This window comes from Notothenia rossii (genome assembly GCF_949606895.1).
Source record: "Notothenia rossii genome assembly, chromosome: 11".
Lineage (NCBI taxonomy): Eukaryota > Metazoa > Chordata > Actinopteri > Perciformes > Nototheniidae > Notothenia > Notothenia rossii.
In genome coordinates, this window is record NC_136910.1 from 10140357 (window position 1) to 10157893 (window position 17537).

General features: G+C 39.5%; 2 protein-coding genes across 2 annotated transcripts; both read left to right on the plus strand.

Moving 5' to 3' along the window:
- The first annotated feature begins 316 nt into the window (after positions 1-316).
- fam117ab (family with sequence similarity 117 member Ab) lies at positions 317-9740 on the plus strand. Its single transcript, XM_079656878.1, has 8 exons — positions 317-993; positions 1895-2040; positions 2704-2805; positions 3140-3256; positions 4269-4397; positions 4495-4684; positions 5856-6009; positions 8076-9740. Exons 1-8 carry the CDS (start codon positions 870-872, stop codon positions 8338-8340), a joined length of 1227 nt encoding a protein of 408 aa, XP_079513004.1. The 5' UTR covers positions 317-869; the 3' UTR covers positions 8341-9740.
- A 1085-nt stretch (positions 9741-10825) lies between these two features.
- ndufa4b (NDUFA4 mitochondrial complex associated b) lies at positions 10826-12816 on the plus strand. The gene is made up of 4 exons (XM_079656885.1): positions 10826-10995; positions 12025-12113; positions 12316-12376; positions 12513-12816. Exons 1-4 carry the CDS (start codon positions 10954-10956, stop codon positions 12567-12569), a joined length of 249 nt encoding a protein of 82 aa, XP_079513011.1. The 5' UTR covers positions 10826-10953; the 3' UTR covers positions 12570-12816.
- Positions 12817-17537: the final 4721 nt, after the last annotated feature.

Here is a 17537-nt window from a genome sequence, read left to right on the forward strand (position 1 = left end):
AAACCTTGCAAACAAACGATGGCCCTTTAAATACATCGTCGGATCACACTAGGCTTCAACCATTGACGAAGTTCTAAGAAGTAATCCACCTGTAATCCAACATACTAAATAAGCTTAAAGTTGTTTTTTAACACGTATTTAAAGGCGAAAATCGGTTAATATGAGATATGGGGCGGTGACAGAAAGTAACACTGTCCGAGGTTTGACGGATTGATGGGGGATTGTCCAATAGAATTGAAGCCAAGGGCTCCATCAACCAATGAAAAGTAAGATTCCGAGTCGAACCCCGCCCCTCATATAATTAAATCCACACCAGCGTGGTGGTTGAGGTGTTTTGGAGTAAAGACAAGAACGCGGAGGGGAAAACTACTGTGGCCACCTCGCAACTTTTCGGGCCACAAAAACCCTCTACAGCCCGACAAACCATAATGAAATATACTTCCAGGTTTGGTCAGGAGACGTAGAGGTTGACCCTAAAGTTACTTTTTGAAACTGGAGCTGCTTCCTTGTTCGACAACGGGGTGAAATATCTCAACATCCTCACAAAGAAACTTTGCTTGCTAGGCTGCTAACTCGCACACAAGCCAGAAAAAAAGCATGATCACGGCCGAGGATCACTTTATCTCAGGCTGTTAGTAACATCTCATCTGTCGAGTTAATTGCAGCTGGTGGATGTGTCAACCTGGAAATTATATTTAAATGACTTAAGGCCGACTTTTGTAACGGTTTTTTTAGTTCTGGTCATCACCAGTGGAGGAAGGGTTGCAGCTGGTGATTTAGCCACCAGTGTTTCCACAGAGCGCCCCCAATCTCCACCAGATATCCACTGCTTTTTTCAGCCACATAGTCCCAGATTTGTTTCTGGAAAGATGTTTGGTCCATGTGGAGTGGGACAGATCCGGGGGGTTACTCTGGGTCCACAGCCCCTCAAGGCTACTATTCCCTATCAGCTGTCCAGCAAGCCGAGATCACACCGGAGAGATGGAAAGACAGGTATGAGCTCCACACCTGTCACACTGTGTGGATTAAAAATTGATCCTACGTCGATTAGTATACTCTTAATGTGACTTTAAAAAAATGCCTACATTGTGTAATGCAGCTTAATAAACACGTTGCTTTACACAAGCTAAAATAACTTCTAATTAGTTAACATTTGACATACATGATCAAGTAAACACCCTGTGATTGAGAAACCCTGTGAACTAGTAATAATCAATTATTTCAACAAGGAAGTTTTCAACTACTTATTCATTGTTACATGGCTGTATTGTATTGATTGATATGCAAGTCAAACAGTGAGTATTAAGAAACTAAGATACAACCCTATGGTTATGATCTGCCATGCATTCTTGTTTTTGTTGTCCATTTATTTGGTAGATACCTTGTTGTAACAATTGAATTATCATAGTTTGAAATACAAAACAGAAGTTCCCTGATAGTCAATTTTTTTTTTTTTCCACTAAAGTCAGATAAATGATACAGGAAGTCTTTGTTTAAGTTTGAGGCTAGAACAAGCAAATGTTTGCTAGTTTTCCTAAAAATAAATTAGTTAAATGATCAACAAGTTATAAACAACTGTGCCATTAATGTCAAATCTTCTACTCAATTAAACATTATTCAACTTGATCATTTCAGCCCCAGGTGTTGTTAATGGTGACCTAAAGTGTGTTCACTTTAACCAAATAACTTTTCTGGACACATTTCATATTTTGATATAGGTGTTTATTATAAGTAATATTTGTATCTGACACAAAAGTAAAAACCACTGTTATAAAGCTTAGTGTTGGAGAACAATGCTAAAACGTATTCAGCTTTCAACAGTCTGATGCAAACTCAAGCTACAGCAGAGTAATCTGTTGCTGCATGTCAAGTAAATGTTTTCTCTTTCCAACAGCTGGAAAGCCCAAATCGCACCAGCTGAGCTCTGGCATGAGGCGGACGATGTCTCTGGACGCCATCATAGGGCCGTACCTACAGGGACACTGGCCCAAAGAACCAGAGGGGCCGAGCAGCCCGTCTCGCAAGGACAAGTCCACCCAGGTCTGCTCCTGCTGAAGAAAGTGCTGAAATGAGTGGAATGCATGACTTTAGCACAGCTGTTTCCACAGTAATAGTTTTGTTTTGAAGGTCGTTAACAACTTTTTAGGGGGTTGAACCATGTTAAAGATTAGGTTGCAGATTTAGAGGAGAAACCAGTTGCTTGGAGACAGAAAGAAGGAGGGTCCAGTGCTCGCGTAGCTATTGCAGAGCAAAAACCACAGCCATGAGAACTGTCCCTGAAGTCAGCTGATGAGGCCGTTTTGGCTGCACCCATCCTCTGCGCTGCTGTGTGCAGGCACTCGCCACGGCTGTTCTGTTGCCCACATCCTCCTCCCCCCCCCCTCTTTGTTTTTCAGTTTCTCCATGCTCTTTCGCTTTTTGACAAGTGTGAATAAAGTCTGTGGGTGTGGATGATGTGATGTGGCTGCAGATCAGCCTTTGAGCATGAAGTGTGCAACTTTTGTCAAAAGAAGTGTGAAGTCCTGAAATGTTGTGTGACTTAATAGTTATGATTTCCAGTCTGTGTGATTTTGTTGTATGATCAGCAGCTTAGGCTAAAACTATGATATATATATATATATATATATATATACTGATTTTTCAGACATATGTGATCTTATTTGAAGAATATTAGTTCTTATAGTTGCATTTTATACTCCCTAGACCCCAGACTCATGGTCTGATAAATCCCAGAGCAGAAGAAGCAGCAACAGCAGCAGCCACAAACGATCGGCATCGTGGGGCAGCGCTGAGCATCTGCGAGAGGTGAATCTCGACTTTACTGCATTACTCAACGTATGTTTGTATCAACCAGCTGAATGTGGAAGAGAGCACGCTCAGGGGGGAAGAAAAGGCCTGACTTAATTGCTTTGACAACATTGAGCAACAGGAGACCAAATGATCTCATCTGCAAATAGACTTCCCTTTTTTTGAGCTTCACTCCTCATCATATATTTGATCTGAGCCACCATACAATCAGATTATAGCCGCTAAAATGCTTCTCAAGGAGACCCTTGTTATGAAACATGTGACATTTGTAATTGAGTGTTTGTGTGTCTGTACAAGCTGATTGACTGACAATAACCTGTGTTCGTTGCAGATCTCTAAACTAAAACAACAGCTGCAGCAGCGCAGCAAACCTGCCGTCTCTGGGGGGCACGACAAAGACCGCCAGTGTGGATACCCTCAGGGGAGCTGTAGCTTAGGAACTACTCAGGTACCTTAGCATCACCCCCACACACAAACACACCGCACCAATTACTCTGTGCTTGTGGGTACTCACAGATATTCCTTCATCAGTGCAGCCTAGCATCACTGTTTACCTCCATCAACGTGAACTTGATGTGCAGTTCATCGCAGGAAGTGAATTAAATAAAATGCTGAAGCAACAGGAAGACTACTACATCACACTGCTTCTGCTTTCAGAATGAAATGTGTAGTTCTGCTTTTCAGCACAGCTGGTCAGCTCAGTTCTGTGGTGCCTCAATCCACCGGGCCGAGGCGGTTTCACACCAAACTGTGGTGACGTTACAAACCAATGAGAACAGCGAGAAGCCTCAGTAATACCTTTAAGTTTTAAAGAGTTTTTTAAAAGGACCTCCACCCCATTATGTCCCTTTTTAAACACATGTTGCTTTCATATTTAACTTAAGATGAATTGGCTTTTCTGAAACAATGATTTGCATATAATCGATTAACCGGCTGATTATTTTCCAGATTAATCAGGAATAGTTTCAAATAAATTCCTTCCTAGTTCCTCAGAGTCCATAATGATGGTTAATGGGTTTTATTTTATATATTGCTTTCACATATACACAAAATCTGTAATGTCTTTTTTAATAACTTGTTTTGTCAGTCCAAGATATTTATTTAAATATGATGTAAAGAGGAGATTCCAATATTTGGGAGTGTGAAAATAGCGTCTTTAATTTTTGCAGGAAACAATCCTTAAACCATTAATCAAATATCTTATTGGAATATTTTTTCTGTCTAATCGCCAGGTCGAGTTATCGCTGCCTCTATTGCTGCATAAGAGTTTTTCAGAATTTGTAGCGATGATAAACTCTATTTATGCAACATCTTTGTCTAGCTCAAACTGCTTAACAATTAGAGCAAACATGCGACACTGACTTGTTAACTGTATAAAAACACACGAGGTGTTCGATCCGTTATGTTTTCCCTCAAAAGTAATGAAGCCTAAATTCCATTTGCTTTGTTTGTGTCCTCAGACTCAGCCCATCCCCATCCCCCTGGCCCCCCTGTGTACTCTGGTCCCCCGGCTGCGCTGCAGTGTGGAGGGACTCAACCAGGAGCTGGAGGGCATGTTCATCTGCCAGCCAGCGCACCCTCAGCACAGGGTAACTGCCCCCTACCCTCCCTCAGCACACACGATTCCTGCAAGATAGCATGTGATATAATGGAGGCTGACGTTATTTACATTGCTCATATTCTCAGCTCCTGGAGGTTCCAGACGGCCACCGGGCTCCGGTTCCACCGCAGAGCTGCAGCAGTGGATCTCAGAGTGACCCCGCCACTACACCCTTGTCCTCATCTTCCTCCACATCCTCCTCACCCAGTTCCTCTCCCACAAACTTCTCCAATTCCCCAGCGGACCCTGAAGATGCACCTCTGGATCTGCATCAAGGTTAGCCTCTTAGTGGTAGTTCACTGATTGCAAAAGTGGTACATGTGCAAAATGAGCTGACAGTTTGGTCCATAGTGGCATGTTTACTTAGAGCTGCTCGATTATGGCATAAATCATAATCTCGATTATTTGGGTCAATAATTGTAATTGCGATTATTAAATGCGATTATTCATTGACTTTGAAAACATCAATTTATTGGAGAGAGAAAAAATGTGAACTTTAAGTATAATTCAACTGAAAAAAAAAAAAGTATTTAAAAAGAAAGTCATAATAATAATAATTAAAAAAAATCCTTTTTATTTCGATTACTTTTTCGTAATCGTTGCAAGCCATAATCGCAATTTTAAAATACGATTAATTGAGCAGCCCTATGTTTACTGTGCATTTGTTCCAACAATTAAGCTGGAGGTCTGAGTTAATCCTATGCCTTCAATCATCTACCTGGACGTATCTGTTATACATAGCTTTTAATACATTGGATTAGTAAGAAATTACCAGAAAAGCTAAGGGAAAGTAACTGCTGTGACACTTGCACTTCTCTCAAAACATGGCCTAGATTTGGCAAACCACTCGGACAGAACCTGAAATGAGAGAACCACTGTGCAGTCTAACAGGCATCAGCTAAACCTGTTCCCCCGGCAGACACTTGAATAGTAATGTCTGTGCACACTTCATTGTAGCCTCTTTCCAGATTGACACCATGGAATAAATAAAAAAACAAGACATTTTAAACATGTTTGTGGGGCAAAGCATTTAACCGCTTTTAACACAGTTCATGTTGATGGTTTTACTATAAGGATTCAACCTGCATTTATCTTGTGAAACACTGACTGCAGCTACACCTCCTTACAAACCAGCAGGTTGTTTTGGTGGTTTAGTCAGTGAACGATCTGAAACTACTTTGTATTTGCATACGTACACTATTGTATTATAGTTGAACCATTTAAGTAGTACATGGTTGAATTTGAAAAAGGTTGACTAATCACAGTGCACATTTTTTTTTTTTTAATAATTAACTGAAGTGATGGAGTTATGTCTAAGCCACAGATGTACTTTTATAGCCCGGAACATGTTTTTCGGATTGTCTGCCCCATTAAATCCCAGAAACAAACTGTCTATGGAAGTTTAACGAATCATTGATATATTGTCGTTTTTTTCTGCTGTCTTCAGGTCTGACAGACGGAGCAGAGATTTGCCTCCTGTCTCCGTTTTCCTCCCAGAACGAGGCCAACCTCTCGTCCTCCCCGGGGCCCAACAAGAGCTGCTGCTTCCAGAGGGAGCCGCCAGAGGGCTGCGAGAGGATTAAAGTCTGGGAGGAAACCAGGTATGTGTGTTCCCCATCTCCACAAAATGGAGACATGGCGCCTACATTACCCACAATGCAAGTTGAAAGCCAACCGTTGGAGATTTAGGTGTGTTCTGCTAGTGGGCGGCATCGAGCTACAGAGGTCTCTGCTCCAGAGCCCCGGATGTTTCTGTTTTCAATTCAAACTTGTATTCTTCACTCACATTCGAGGCAATTCATCACAGCTCCCTCTGGAGCCACAAACACGTTATACAAGCTCTCTACATGGCCTTTCAACAGACTTTGTTGCTTAAAATGGGCAGATTTTCCCTTTAGAGACTAGTTCATTTCCTATTTTAGATGTTTTTTCCTTAACCTCTACCCAGAGAGGTAGCTAATAAAGGGCTTTTTTTGCAATAAACTATTTAATTAATTCCAAATATTAAACATAAATTCAAACTGCGTGGAAGCTTTCTGGTGTTCATACATTGGCCTTTTTTTTTTTTTTTTACTGTATACTATACTGTCTAAACGTGACCACACGTATATTTAGAACTATAACCAGTATGGTTAACCAAAGGCATGATAAGGGAACAATGTTTTCAAACTAAAACAACTGTACAATTAATGAAAAAAATACTTCCTGTTTTTAAGTCTTGTTCTTACTCGACCTGTATATTGCGATGTGAAATTAGCTGCAGTGTAAAAATTCAGCTCAAGCCAAGGTCCTGCATTTATATCCAAAAATATGTACACTTGAAGCACTTATTATGCAGAATAGCCCATTTCAGAATGCTATAAGTATCATTGCAATAATGTTTACTGCCCTAATGTTGCATCTTGTAATGATGGAGCTCATGTTTATACACTCAGGGGGTCCCGGGGTCTTAAAAAGTATTAAAAGTTGAGAAATCAATTTAGTGAAAATTAAGGCTATTTTTTCCAAGGTATTACATTTTTTTTAGCTTGTTTTCAATAAGTATATAAATTGTCCAAAGAGGTTGTATTCTACAGTCTGCCTGAATGTAATCATTGCGTAGGTGTGTAGTGTGATTCTGTGTAGTTTATTTATGGCATCCCGTTAGATTTGACATCATCTGAACAGGACATCGCACGCTCACTGCTTGATAGCGCGCGAAGGGCCGTTTACGCCGGTTGTTAAACAACATCGTTATGGGGAAATGCAAGTTTGCGTCCAAATGGTTTGATAAGGAGGAAGGACAATCAATACTGTATATAGTCAATGTGAGGCGAAGTGTGTCGCCAATGTAACCGGTTAAAACTCCAAGTGGCGATGAGGTCTTAAAATGTATGGAAAGGGTCTTAAAAAGGGATTACATCTGACTTCAGGACTCCTGCATATACCCTGTTTATACAACTGGGAAGATTAACCTATTTTTCCTACACATCAGAATTTATTTATTCATTCACTTATGATTTATTTAATCTGCAAAGCTGTCAGATAAAATGCTACAGTTCTCACTGCTGTTATAAATATGTGTCTTTCCCTTTTGTGAGTCTGTAACTTGTAATGTATTGAAGTCTTTGGTAAAAACCCTTAAATCATGAGGGACCAGAATACTTACCATATCATTGATGGTTAAAGTAACTGTTGTCTAACCAAATCCAATTTCTACAACTAAATCTTAAAGATGTTTTTTTTTTTTTTGGTGGTGGTGGCTCAGTCTGTAGGGACTTGGCTACATAATAGCTGCTCCTAACACTAGGAGAGGGCGCCCCCTATTTGCACACCCTGGACTAACCGATCTCCTTGGTGACCAACACAGGGGGGCAAAGTGACTCTCTCATAAACCTGTAGTGAAGGAACACCGCCCTCTCTGCGGATCCTGTCGGAAGAAACAAACACAATGCGGGTTCAGGGGCTCAGTCTGTCCTAACTAGACTTGTCCTGAGAACCTGAGGGTCTCCGGTTCTCGTCTATATGTACACTGGCCCCTCTTAAAATGCATGTGTGCACCTATACACCTTTGCATTTGTACTGTGTGTGTAAAACAGAGTGAAGCCTACATATTCCTCCGGGTTATCAATAAAGGTTTATCATCTTATCTTCAATTTCCTAAAGCCCCTCTCCTCTTGTCTTGTAGCTCTCCACGCCAACCCATGCCCGCCCTCCTCTCCTCCTGCCCGGACCCCAACAAGGTGAACTTCACCCCCTATGGGGGCTCCGCCTTCTGCCCCGTCAGCCTCCTGAGGCCGCTGCTCCCCTCCATGGACATGTTGTTCCGCAGCCTGGCCGTCTCCCCTGCAGGCTCCTGCTCCAGCCAGGGGACGGGTCAGGCTCTCCCAGAACCCCCCAGCACCTCCCCCGCTGTGGTGGGAGAGAGCTCTGGGGAGGGTCTCGCCTTCTGAGCAGCTGCAGATGTCTTTCTGCGGAAATTATAGTGCGTAATGCAAATATTTGCTTTATTTTAGGAAAGGACCATTCCATATCTATACAGGTCTAAAATGATCTTATGTTGAGAAAAAAAATTATAATATTTGAAAAATATATATTCTATGCAATCCAATGGATTTGCTTTATGAGCTTTTCTTTTTGGTGTCCGGGCATTGTGATATTTCTAAATTAAGGCATTTCTGTCACTCCAAATATATATTTTTGGCCAAACACACAAGTGTGAGAGACAGGGCAAACCTCTGTTGGATGACTGACCCCCTAACTTCACATGTTTTTATGTTTCCCCAAAGAAAGCCATGACATAAACTTATATTATTATATTGGTTTTTAAACTGCAGTGCGTCATCGCTCCAGTCGAGTCAGAAACACCCTGTGCGGATAAGTTTGCTTGTTTTTAAGTATTCAAAGATATTTATCTAGAATTCTTCTTACCTAACGTTAAGTTGCACGTGTTGCTGGTGTACAAAGCACGACAAATCAGTTAGGTACTTCTTTTTTTTTTCCTAAAAAGAAAAAAAAAAACACAATGAAATCACATTTAGATTATTGTAGACTGAAGGGAATTTTCCAGTTGTTGGACTTTGGTAGATTCAATACCTAAATGCTTCAGCTCATGCATCCCTGCTTTAAAAGATGTTTATTTTTGTTGTCATATTGTTTACGTGCAGAGAACAGTACAAGTTAATGGATGAAAAACCCTGTTATTCCTTGATGTTATAGATGTGTGCTGTTTATAGATATAAGGTTTCGCAGCCTAGTTGACTACCTAACCAGTTTTAGTGGTATAGATTTGTCATCTGTAATTCTCTGAAGACGTTCTTCTTCTGCCAAGCTGACAAGTTGATGTTCAAATAGTTTTATTTCTGGTAGACATGTTTGCACAAATTGAAATGCTACTTTTGAGTCGCAATTCTTATTTTTATATTCACTTTTGTACTTTAAGAGTAATGTGTATTTTCTACATCCTTTTCCAATTACCTGCAGCATAAGCTAAAAAAAAAAACCCTCTTACTTTTAGTTTTGTTGTGTCAGTATAATCGAGGCAGGTGTTACATGGTATACTGTATCGGGTGGATTTTTATGCACTTCAGCAGAGGGTTTTTATGTGGAGATGTTTGTTCCATACCTTATTCCTGACCGGAGATTTGTTTGTGTGTGTGTGCACGTGGATTGAAAGTTAATAGTCGGATTGTTTGACTTCTAGTTTTAGTGACCCGGTGAAATGCTGTTGGATTGAAACATTGTATGTTCCAAATAAGCCTCAATTTCAATGTTTTATGAAGCGGTGTGGATGCTGGGGACGCGTTGTTATCTCAGGTTCTGTGTTCTGTCCACATAAATATATAATTGATAACGTGTTGTCTTTGTGATTTATTTAACTGTTCTGAAGTCCTAACTCTTAATGCTGTGGTTCACCATGTCTGCAGGGAGGTGTTGCAGCTGCAGTCTGAACTAGCTTTGATTTGGGACTACTGTAAACTACACATTTATCATTTAAATTAATTTCCTCTAGGGTCAATGTTCCAATACTGAAAGATCAGTTTGATGTTAAAGGTTTAAAAAAAGAAAACTGAATTATTTTGGTCCCTCAAAATGTATATTTTAAAGTTTACAATTGTTTAAAAAAAAAAAAAGGTAAACTTAAGTGGTGGAAAGTAACTAAGTACTTTTACTCAAGTACTGTACTTGGGTACAATTTGGAGATACTTGTACTTCAGTATTTCCATTTTATGCTACTTTGTAGCCCTACTTCTATTACAATTCAGTGGTAAATGGTGTACTTTTACTCCTACATTTATTTAATACTTTTAATTACTTTGTAGATTTGGATTAATTATGTGACATATAATCAACACTTTAGTTTTATAAGACTTAAGTTACACCTGCAGCAAAATTCAGCTGCACCTTACCAGCCTTGATAACACTATTGCATCAATGATTAAATTAAGAACATATCATTATTCTTAAATGGGCCTACTTTTGCTTTTGGTACTTCAAGTATATTTTGATGCTAGTACTTTTGTACTTTTACTGAGTTACTAAATGCAGGACTTTTACTTGTACAGAGTATTCCTACACTCTGGTACTTCTACATTTACTCAAGTACAATATCTGAGTACTTCTCCCACCTCTGGTAAACCTCCTACTGATGAAGTTCATATGCTATGATTGAAAGCTACAAAAAAAGCAACACAATTGTGTGGTGACGGTGGCAAAACTCTATCTTAAAATGTAAGGAATCAGAATGTGTGAGGTAGGTTTATACTCTGTTTCTTGACTATTGTAATTAAGTAATTGGTCCCTTACAGCAAGTCAAAAATACAGACGATGGGAGATTATGTTTTTTCCTGTTTCTGGTGTGTAGGTTAAAGTTATATAAGGACAGGGGAGTTTTCTTTAAGAGCTGCAGTTGCTGTACCACACTTGATCCACATTGCGGAAGGGTACACATTATACAGCTGTTAGCGGTGCATTGTGGGACTGTCTGACTGTGGAGGAGCTGCTCTGCTGTAGCGCGCGTTTCTCTTCATAGATATTCACTTCAGACTGCCAGAAGATTCACCGGCATGTTGGGGGTCATCGCCAAACAGCTCAAGAGCCACCCTGCTGTGAGTCCTAAACATGTTTATTTTATTATTATTTATTTATGTATTACATGAGATCGATAACGCAAGATCGAGCCGGTGACATTGAACGAGGTTTTGAGGACGAGATGATCGCGCATGCTTCCCAAAAACCGCACCTCATCAAGCCATCATTTTTATTTTTAAGTTATTGATATATTACCTGAGTTATACAACATTTTGGGGTTTTATCATACATTACCCGGCAAATTATGATCTATGACTGCATGAATGTAAAATCTATCGTGGCAGATTTGAGGAGGAAGTGGACGATAAAGGCAATAAAACACCAATACAATTACTTTGTAATCGATTTTTTCCCCCGATCATGATTTTTTTTGCATTAATAATATTGATCTTAATTTCTCATCACAACATTCCGTTTATTGGGCTATCCTCATTTAAAGGCGTTGTACATGTTTAGAGCAAATTCCCATTAAAACAGGAGCTATCGTTTTAATTGTTAAAAGTACCAAATCTCTTTTCCCTATATGGTATATCGGTGTGGGTCGATGTACGCATGTGCAAAGCCATGTATGCAGTTCTGTACGGCACGTACACAGTGCAGTGTGACCCCCTGGCATATTGCCAGTGCAATGCATGTCTGATTATCCAAGGGCACCCGGTTCGCTTTACGGCAGAGTCCATATTAATAATCCACAGGGTGCCACCATGTTTGTCCTTTAAACAGTATCAGATTTCCACTTCACTATGTAAATGCTCTTTTATTTTCACTTAGAAGGCAAGGATAGGAGGGGATTATACATAGGCCTATATAGAAAGTGAAATATTATGTAAGTGGTTAGTGATATGCAATGCAAACAACCAGCCTATGAGATTATTCTATTATACTGTACTTATAAACTGTACTCTCACTTTTTATCTTTCCTTATGAAACCGAATACGAGTAGATGATTTACAGAATATCGTTATTTCTTGTTGTGAGGGTTTGTTCCACAAATGATGTTATAAATAGTATGTGTGTGATTACATTTTCTGGTCCTTGCCCCACAGCTCATCCCCCTCTTCATCTTCATCGGTGGCGGGGCGACCATGAGCATTATGTACCTGAGTCGGCTGGCTCTGAGAAACCCTGATGTCTCGTAAGTCTCTATCACGTCTACTAATTAACGCCTACAGACATAGTGTTTTCTCAAGGACTTAGTTAGCTCTTTTATGTGTGTGTTTTCAATACAATCTCTGGTGATGTTAAAAAGTCACATAAAAGAGTTAGCTCTTTTATGTGTGTGTTTTCAATACAATCTCTGATGATGTTAAAACGTTTTTATATTGTTTTGTTCTCAGATGGGATCGCAAGAACAACCCCGAGCCCTGGAACAACATGAAGCCTAATCAGCAGTACAAAGTATACACCTTTATTTACGTTCTGCATAAATTACGAAGGCCTCTTTGGTTAGATTGAATCCATAGTCCATATTGTTTCTGTTATCTTGCTTCCAAGTCCATATTGCCGCCCTCACACATTTGTTTTTTATTTGCAGCTCTTCGCAGTTAACATGGACTACTCCAAGCTGAAGAAGGAAGGGCCTGATTTCTAAATCTTCACTTCCCTGCTGACATTATCGTCAGTGTTAAAAGCTGTTGCACTTTTTGCCAAATCCAAAAACAAACCCATGACACAGAACGAAGGTTGAATCATTTGAACTCATTCAGTCATTTTCAGTGTGAAGGGGGAAAGGGATCATCTTATCAATTACTATATGAATAAAACAGGCAACCACCTGTTATACTAATTGATGAATTTATTTTTGATGTTGTGTTGATAATTAAAACTATTTAAATCTCTCTTGAATGTGTATTTCTTTTAAGTACACAGCTGCTTTGACAATAGGCACACTATAGTTACATCCTCAGGGTTTCATAAGGAGATGATTATATTTGTATTACTAATTCAGGGGAAATCCAGTCATTTCCTGTCATGTATTGTGGTTTTTTAGTCTGAAGTCATCCATGATGGACAGCAGTGTAGAAACTGCAGCTGCTTTGATTTCATGAGGTTACTGTCGTCCATGTCAGTGACACTACAGCAAGTCAGATGTGGAGACCACCACTGAGTCTGTTTTTGATTAACCCTCTGTTTATTTTGTATTGTTTGATACATTATGACATTTTTACATTTCCCACTCAGATGTATCTTTTTCTAAAAATAGCATTGAAGTCATTTTGTTTTCCAAATGTTAAAGGTAGGTAATTCACTTCAGAAACACCTTTGTTATATTCCATGGAATGCTCTTAACATCCCGATAGCAATGAATATATTAAATGCTTTGACAATAAATATATACAAATATTTCATCTGTGGAAGCCGTGGCACTGGAAAAAGCAAGTCCAATTATCTGCCCCGGGCCGCGGCAGATAACTGGATGGCCTACCTGCCTGTCAGCCTTCCATCTCATGCCCTCATTCAATCGTGTGTTGGAGGAGGGGCTCTGTAAGGAAGTCTGAAGGAAAGGCAGATATTTTTTCGGTTGTGTACTTTCAAATTCTAGCTTACTCGAGCTGGTTTCTCCATTCTTACCTACCCCACCTTTAACACTCCGATACGACCTGTTAACTGCGGACATAAGCAGAACTAGACATGCACATTTCTTGTTCACCAATAATCAACTATTAATTACTTTAATTTAAGGCAATTCACTCTGCTTAAAGTTACTAACATTTAAGCTTCTAAAAACACAGTGCCACAGTTTTGGCTTTTTTTCATCATTTTTTAAGAGCTGATCATCTTCCTGTTTCTATCAACATTAGCTGTTATTTATTTTTCCAGCCAGCAGAGTGTGCTGTTAGAGTAACACATTGAAATAGTATTTTTTAGTATTCATTTTATTTAGCAGCAGGAATATAAACAGAACAAGACCAGAAAGTAACATACTAAGATTGAGGACAGAGTGAATTAAAACAATGTTTGGAATGATGCTACACCACCATATTGTCGAAATCCACTTTATTGTCAATCTCCTGTGTGTGTGATACAGACCGAGATCGAAATGCTGTTGCTTACAATCCCGAATAAAATTTTAAATATATAAAAAATATATGTAGCTGTATATACATACATAATACACCTGTACACCCACTTTTGTATTCATCCAAAAATCCACAAGAGATCTTATTAAAAACTTTTTCAAATGTTCCCTTTTTCCTATAACAGTATTTCCATTATTAATAATGTTGTTTTTTTTGTTCAAAATGTAGTTTTCTTATTTATCCACTAGTCAGCGGTAATGCAACGTCTTGATGGCAACCATGTATGCACGAACGATTCACCAGTTATAAGTGTGACCAAAAGGCTGAGAGCAAAGTGAAGCAAGCCGAAAATGGACATTGTGGGTTTGTTGTTAATGGAGACAGCAGTTTAGAGGCCCTTGTTCTTCCATCAAATTCATCCAGGGACACAGTGCAGACAGACAATGCTGCTGATGAAGGACCATCCTCTGGAGACTTTTGCCCCATGTGTCAGATGCCTTTTTCCATTTTGGTGGTACAGACTCAAAGATGGCATGTTGCTGAATGTCTTGAAACCTCCAGACACACATGCAAAGGTACAGATATCCATATATCATATAAAAAACATGACCACCAGCAGCTTCCTCATCAGAAACCATTGATCAAATGACTACGTCCATATATATTCTTATTTGACACACCTTTCCTCCTGCATTCAGGGGAACACATGTAGTTGTCAATTGTAGGCGGGGGGAAAATATATATATTATTCAACACACCTGTTTTTAAATGTAACTATTGCAAACTGATAACTGGCAGCCTGGTGCAGTTACATGACTTATTTGAACGCTTACAATTGCAGTAAGTCTGGCAGGCAGGTCACAGCCACATAAACACATGATAAAGAGGAACAAAGAAGCTGGGCTGGTATGAGGGCAGCAGGATCTAATAAGCAGGTGTGTGATGCAGTTCAGGTGGAGGGCACAAAGGGAAAGGCAGAGGAATGAATTAGAAACAGGTGTGTAGATGGAAATTGGCAATTAAGGGTCTGTGGTATAAGTACAGCTGAGGAGTAGAGACAAAGGAACAAACTGGTGACAACTCAGGAGATAGTTTTATAGATTCACCAAACGAAATGATACATTGACACTAAATATTGCCCCATATCCATTGAAATTCCCCTACAATTTGGCATATGTGATGTATCTTTGTGTCTCTTTCAGCCACTTTATTTACTGGACATGAGTAAAGTTTCGATTTTGAGAACAATATTTAGTTTCAGATACATCCTGCCTGGTTAATGCACATATTTAATTCCCCCTAGTTTGTAAAATAGGGCTTTTGTTCAACATGTCAAGTCTCAAGCCCAATTTAAGAAAACCTGGACTACATCGTTTTTTTTTTTAGAAAGCTCCCTTGAGACACAGCTGAATTTATGTGATGAGTAAACTGATATATAAAATCAGGCACTTTTTGAGTATAAGTATTGTCCCAAAACCTTATCAGAATTTGCATGTGCTGTTGCTTTTGAATTACCATTAATACTCTGTTGATAAGTCTGTCTACATGTTCTTCTTTTCACACAGAATGTCCAGATGGTCTCCAGTGCTGCTCCACCATTCCTAACCATTATAAGAAATGTAACCACACCGTCCTGGCCCAATGTCGAGCAAACGGTGACACAGCCCTCCTCAGTCTGTCCCAACAGGCAGGGACCAGCAGGGGGACAGGCCTCAGCTGTCTCCCAGGGCTGATACACAATGAGGAGGATGGCTCTACTTTAGAGACTTCCCAGGATAGTGCTCTCAGTGTTTCTGTGTTATCCACTCACTGTAATCTCCCTGGAACACCTCCATCCATACGTACAAATGGACTCATGTTGCTGCGCTCATCTGGCCCAGAGGATTGAAAGAAAAAGAAAGGCTGGTCGTCCTCTACTAAAACCAAAAAGTAAATCAGTTCTTTCTTTGGAAAAGGGTTAGAAATTTAAATTATATTGTAGGTAAGATTCAGGAAGCCATTACGGAAATTGAAAGAAGGTCTCTCTGACATGGGGGTTTAGATTGTCGGTAGAAAAAACTGAAACTTTATTTTTTACGAGAAAAAGGATAGGTGAGGAGGTTAGGTTAAAACTTTATGGACAAAAACTAAAGAAAGTGATGACTTTTAAGTTTCTGGTAATATGGTTGGACAAGAGAGTCACATGGAGTATTCATATTGATAAAGTAGTAGATAAATGTAAAAAGGTGTTAAATGTTATGAGGTGCTTGGCAGGCACTAAGTGGGGGGCTGATAAAGCTGCTTTGAGGAACGTATACACAGCCCTAATTAGATCAGCCATAGAATACGGACTAATAGTGTATGGTTCAGCTGCATATTCTTCTCTTCAAAAATTAGATAGAGTCCAGGCACAAGCACTAAGGATATGCTGTGGGGCAGTCAGATCTACACCACTTCAGGTAGAGGTCGGAGAAATAGCAATTTCTTTGAGGAGAAAACCGTTAATTGTTAATTACTGGGCAAATCTAGGGCCATAGATACTCACCCTACTAAACAAACTGTAAAAACAAGTTGGGAAAGTAACACAATTAAAAAAGAAAGTTTTTGTGTTTGTGTTTCGGAATTATGTAAGGAATTCAAAGTTAAGGAATGGAATATTAGTCCGACTGTGTTGATATCAGCTTTTCCACCATGGTTATACCTCAACCTGTAATAGATGTATCCTTATTGAAACCGTTACATTCAAAGACAAATAAAATCAACGTGCAAGCTTACATGTATGTGAACACTTCCATGAACAATATGGGCAGTTTATACACATAATATGATGGATCCAAAAGTCCAGAACATAGTAAAACTAGTTGTGCATTTTATGTTCCTGAGTTAAAGGTCAAAGTGAAAAAGCGAGCGAGTGATCACATCGCAGTGTAGTGGAAATGATGGCTATCTCTATAGCACTTCAGTGGATAGAGGAAATACAGCCAATGCGAGTGGTCATTTGCTCTGACTCCAGCGCAGCTTTGGAGAGTATAAATAATTTATCGTCATTCTGTCGTCAGGATATTCTGCATGAAATTGTGCACATCATGTATAGGTTGGGAAATGTTGTTCAATGTATGTGGATTCCAGTGCATGTGGGTATTAGAGATAATGAGGTAGTGGATCAACTGGCAAACAATGGATTGAAAGCAAATCAAATTGATTTAATAGGAGGCCTATCAGTAGAGCAGAAGTCAAATCATTTACAAAAGTTATTATCAAGCAACAATGGCAAAAGTTATGGGACAGTAACACTAAAGGAAGACATTTATACCAGATACAAAGGGAAGTAGGAATGGAAAGCACTTGGGGGAGTAATAGAAGAGAACAGAACATTATCAGCAGGATAAAATTGGGTCACTCTGGATTAAACTCACCACTGCATCTGATTGGAAAACATCCAACTGGCAACTGTGATGGTTGCCAACCAGGCCCGGTTCCAGAAAAAAATGACTCAGGGTGCATCTGAGATTAGAGAGGGTGCAGTGGTAAAGTGCTATTTTTACAAGTGGGGAGTGGAC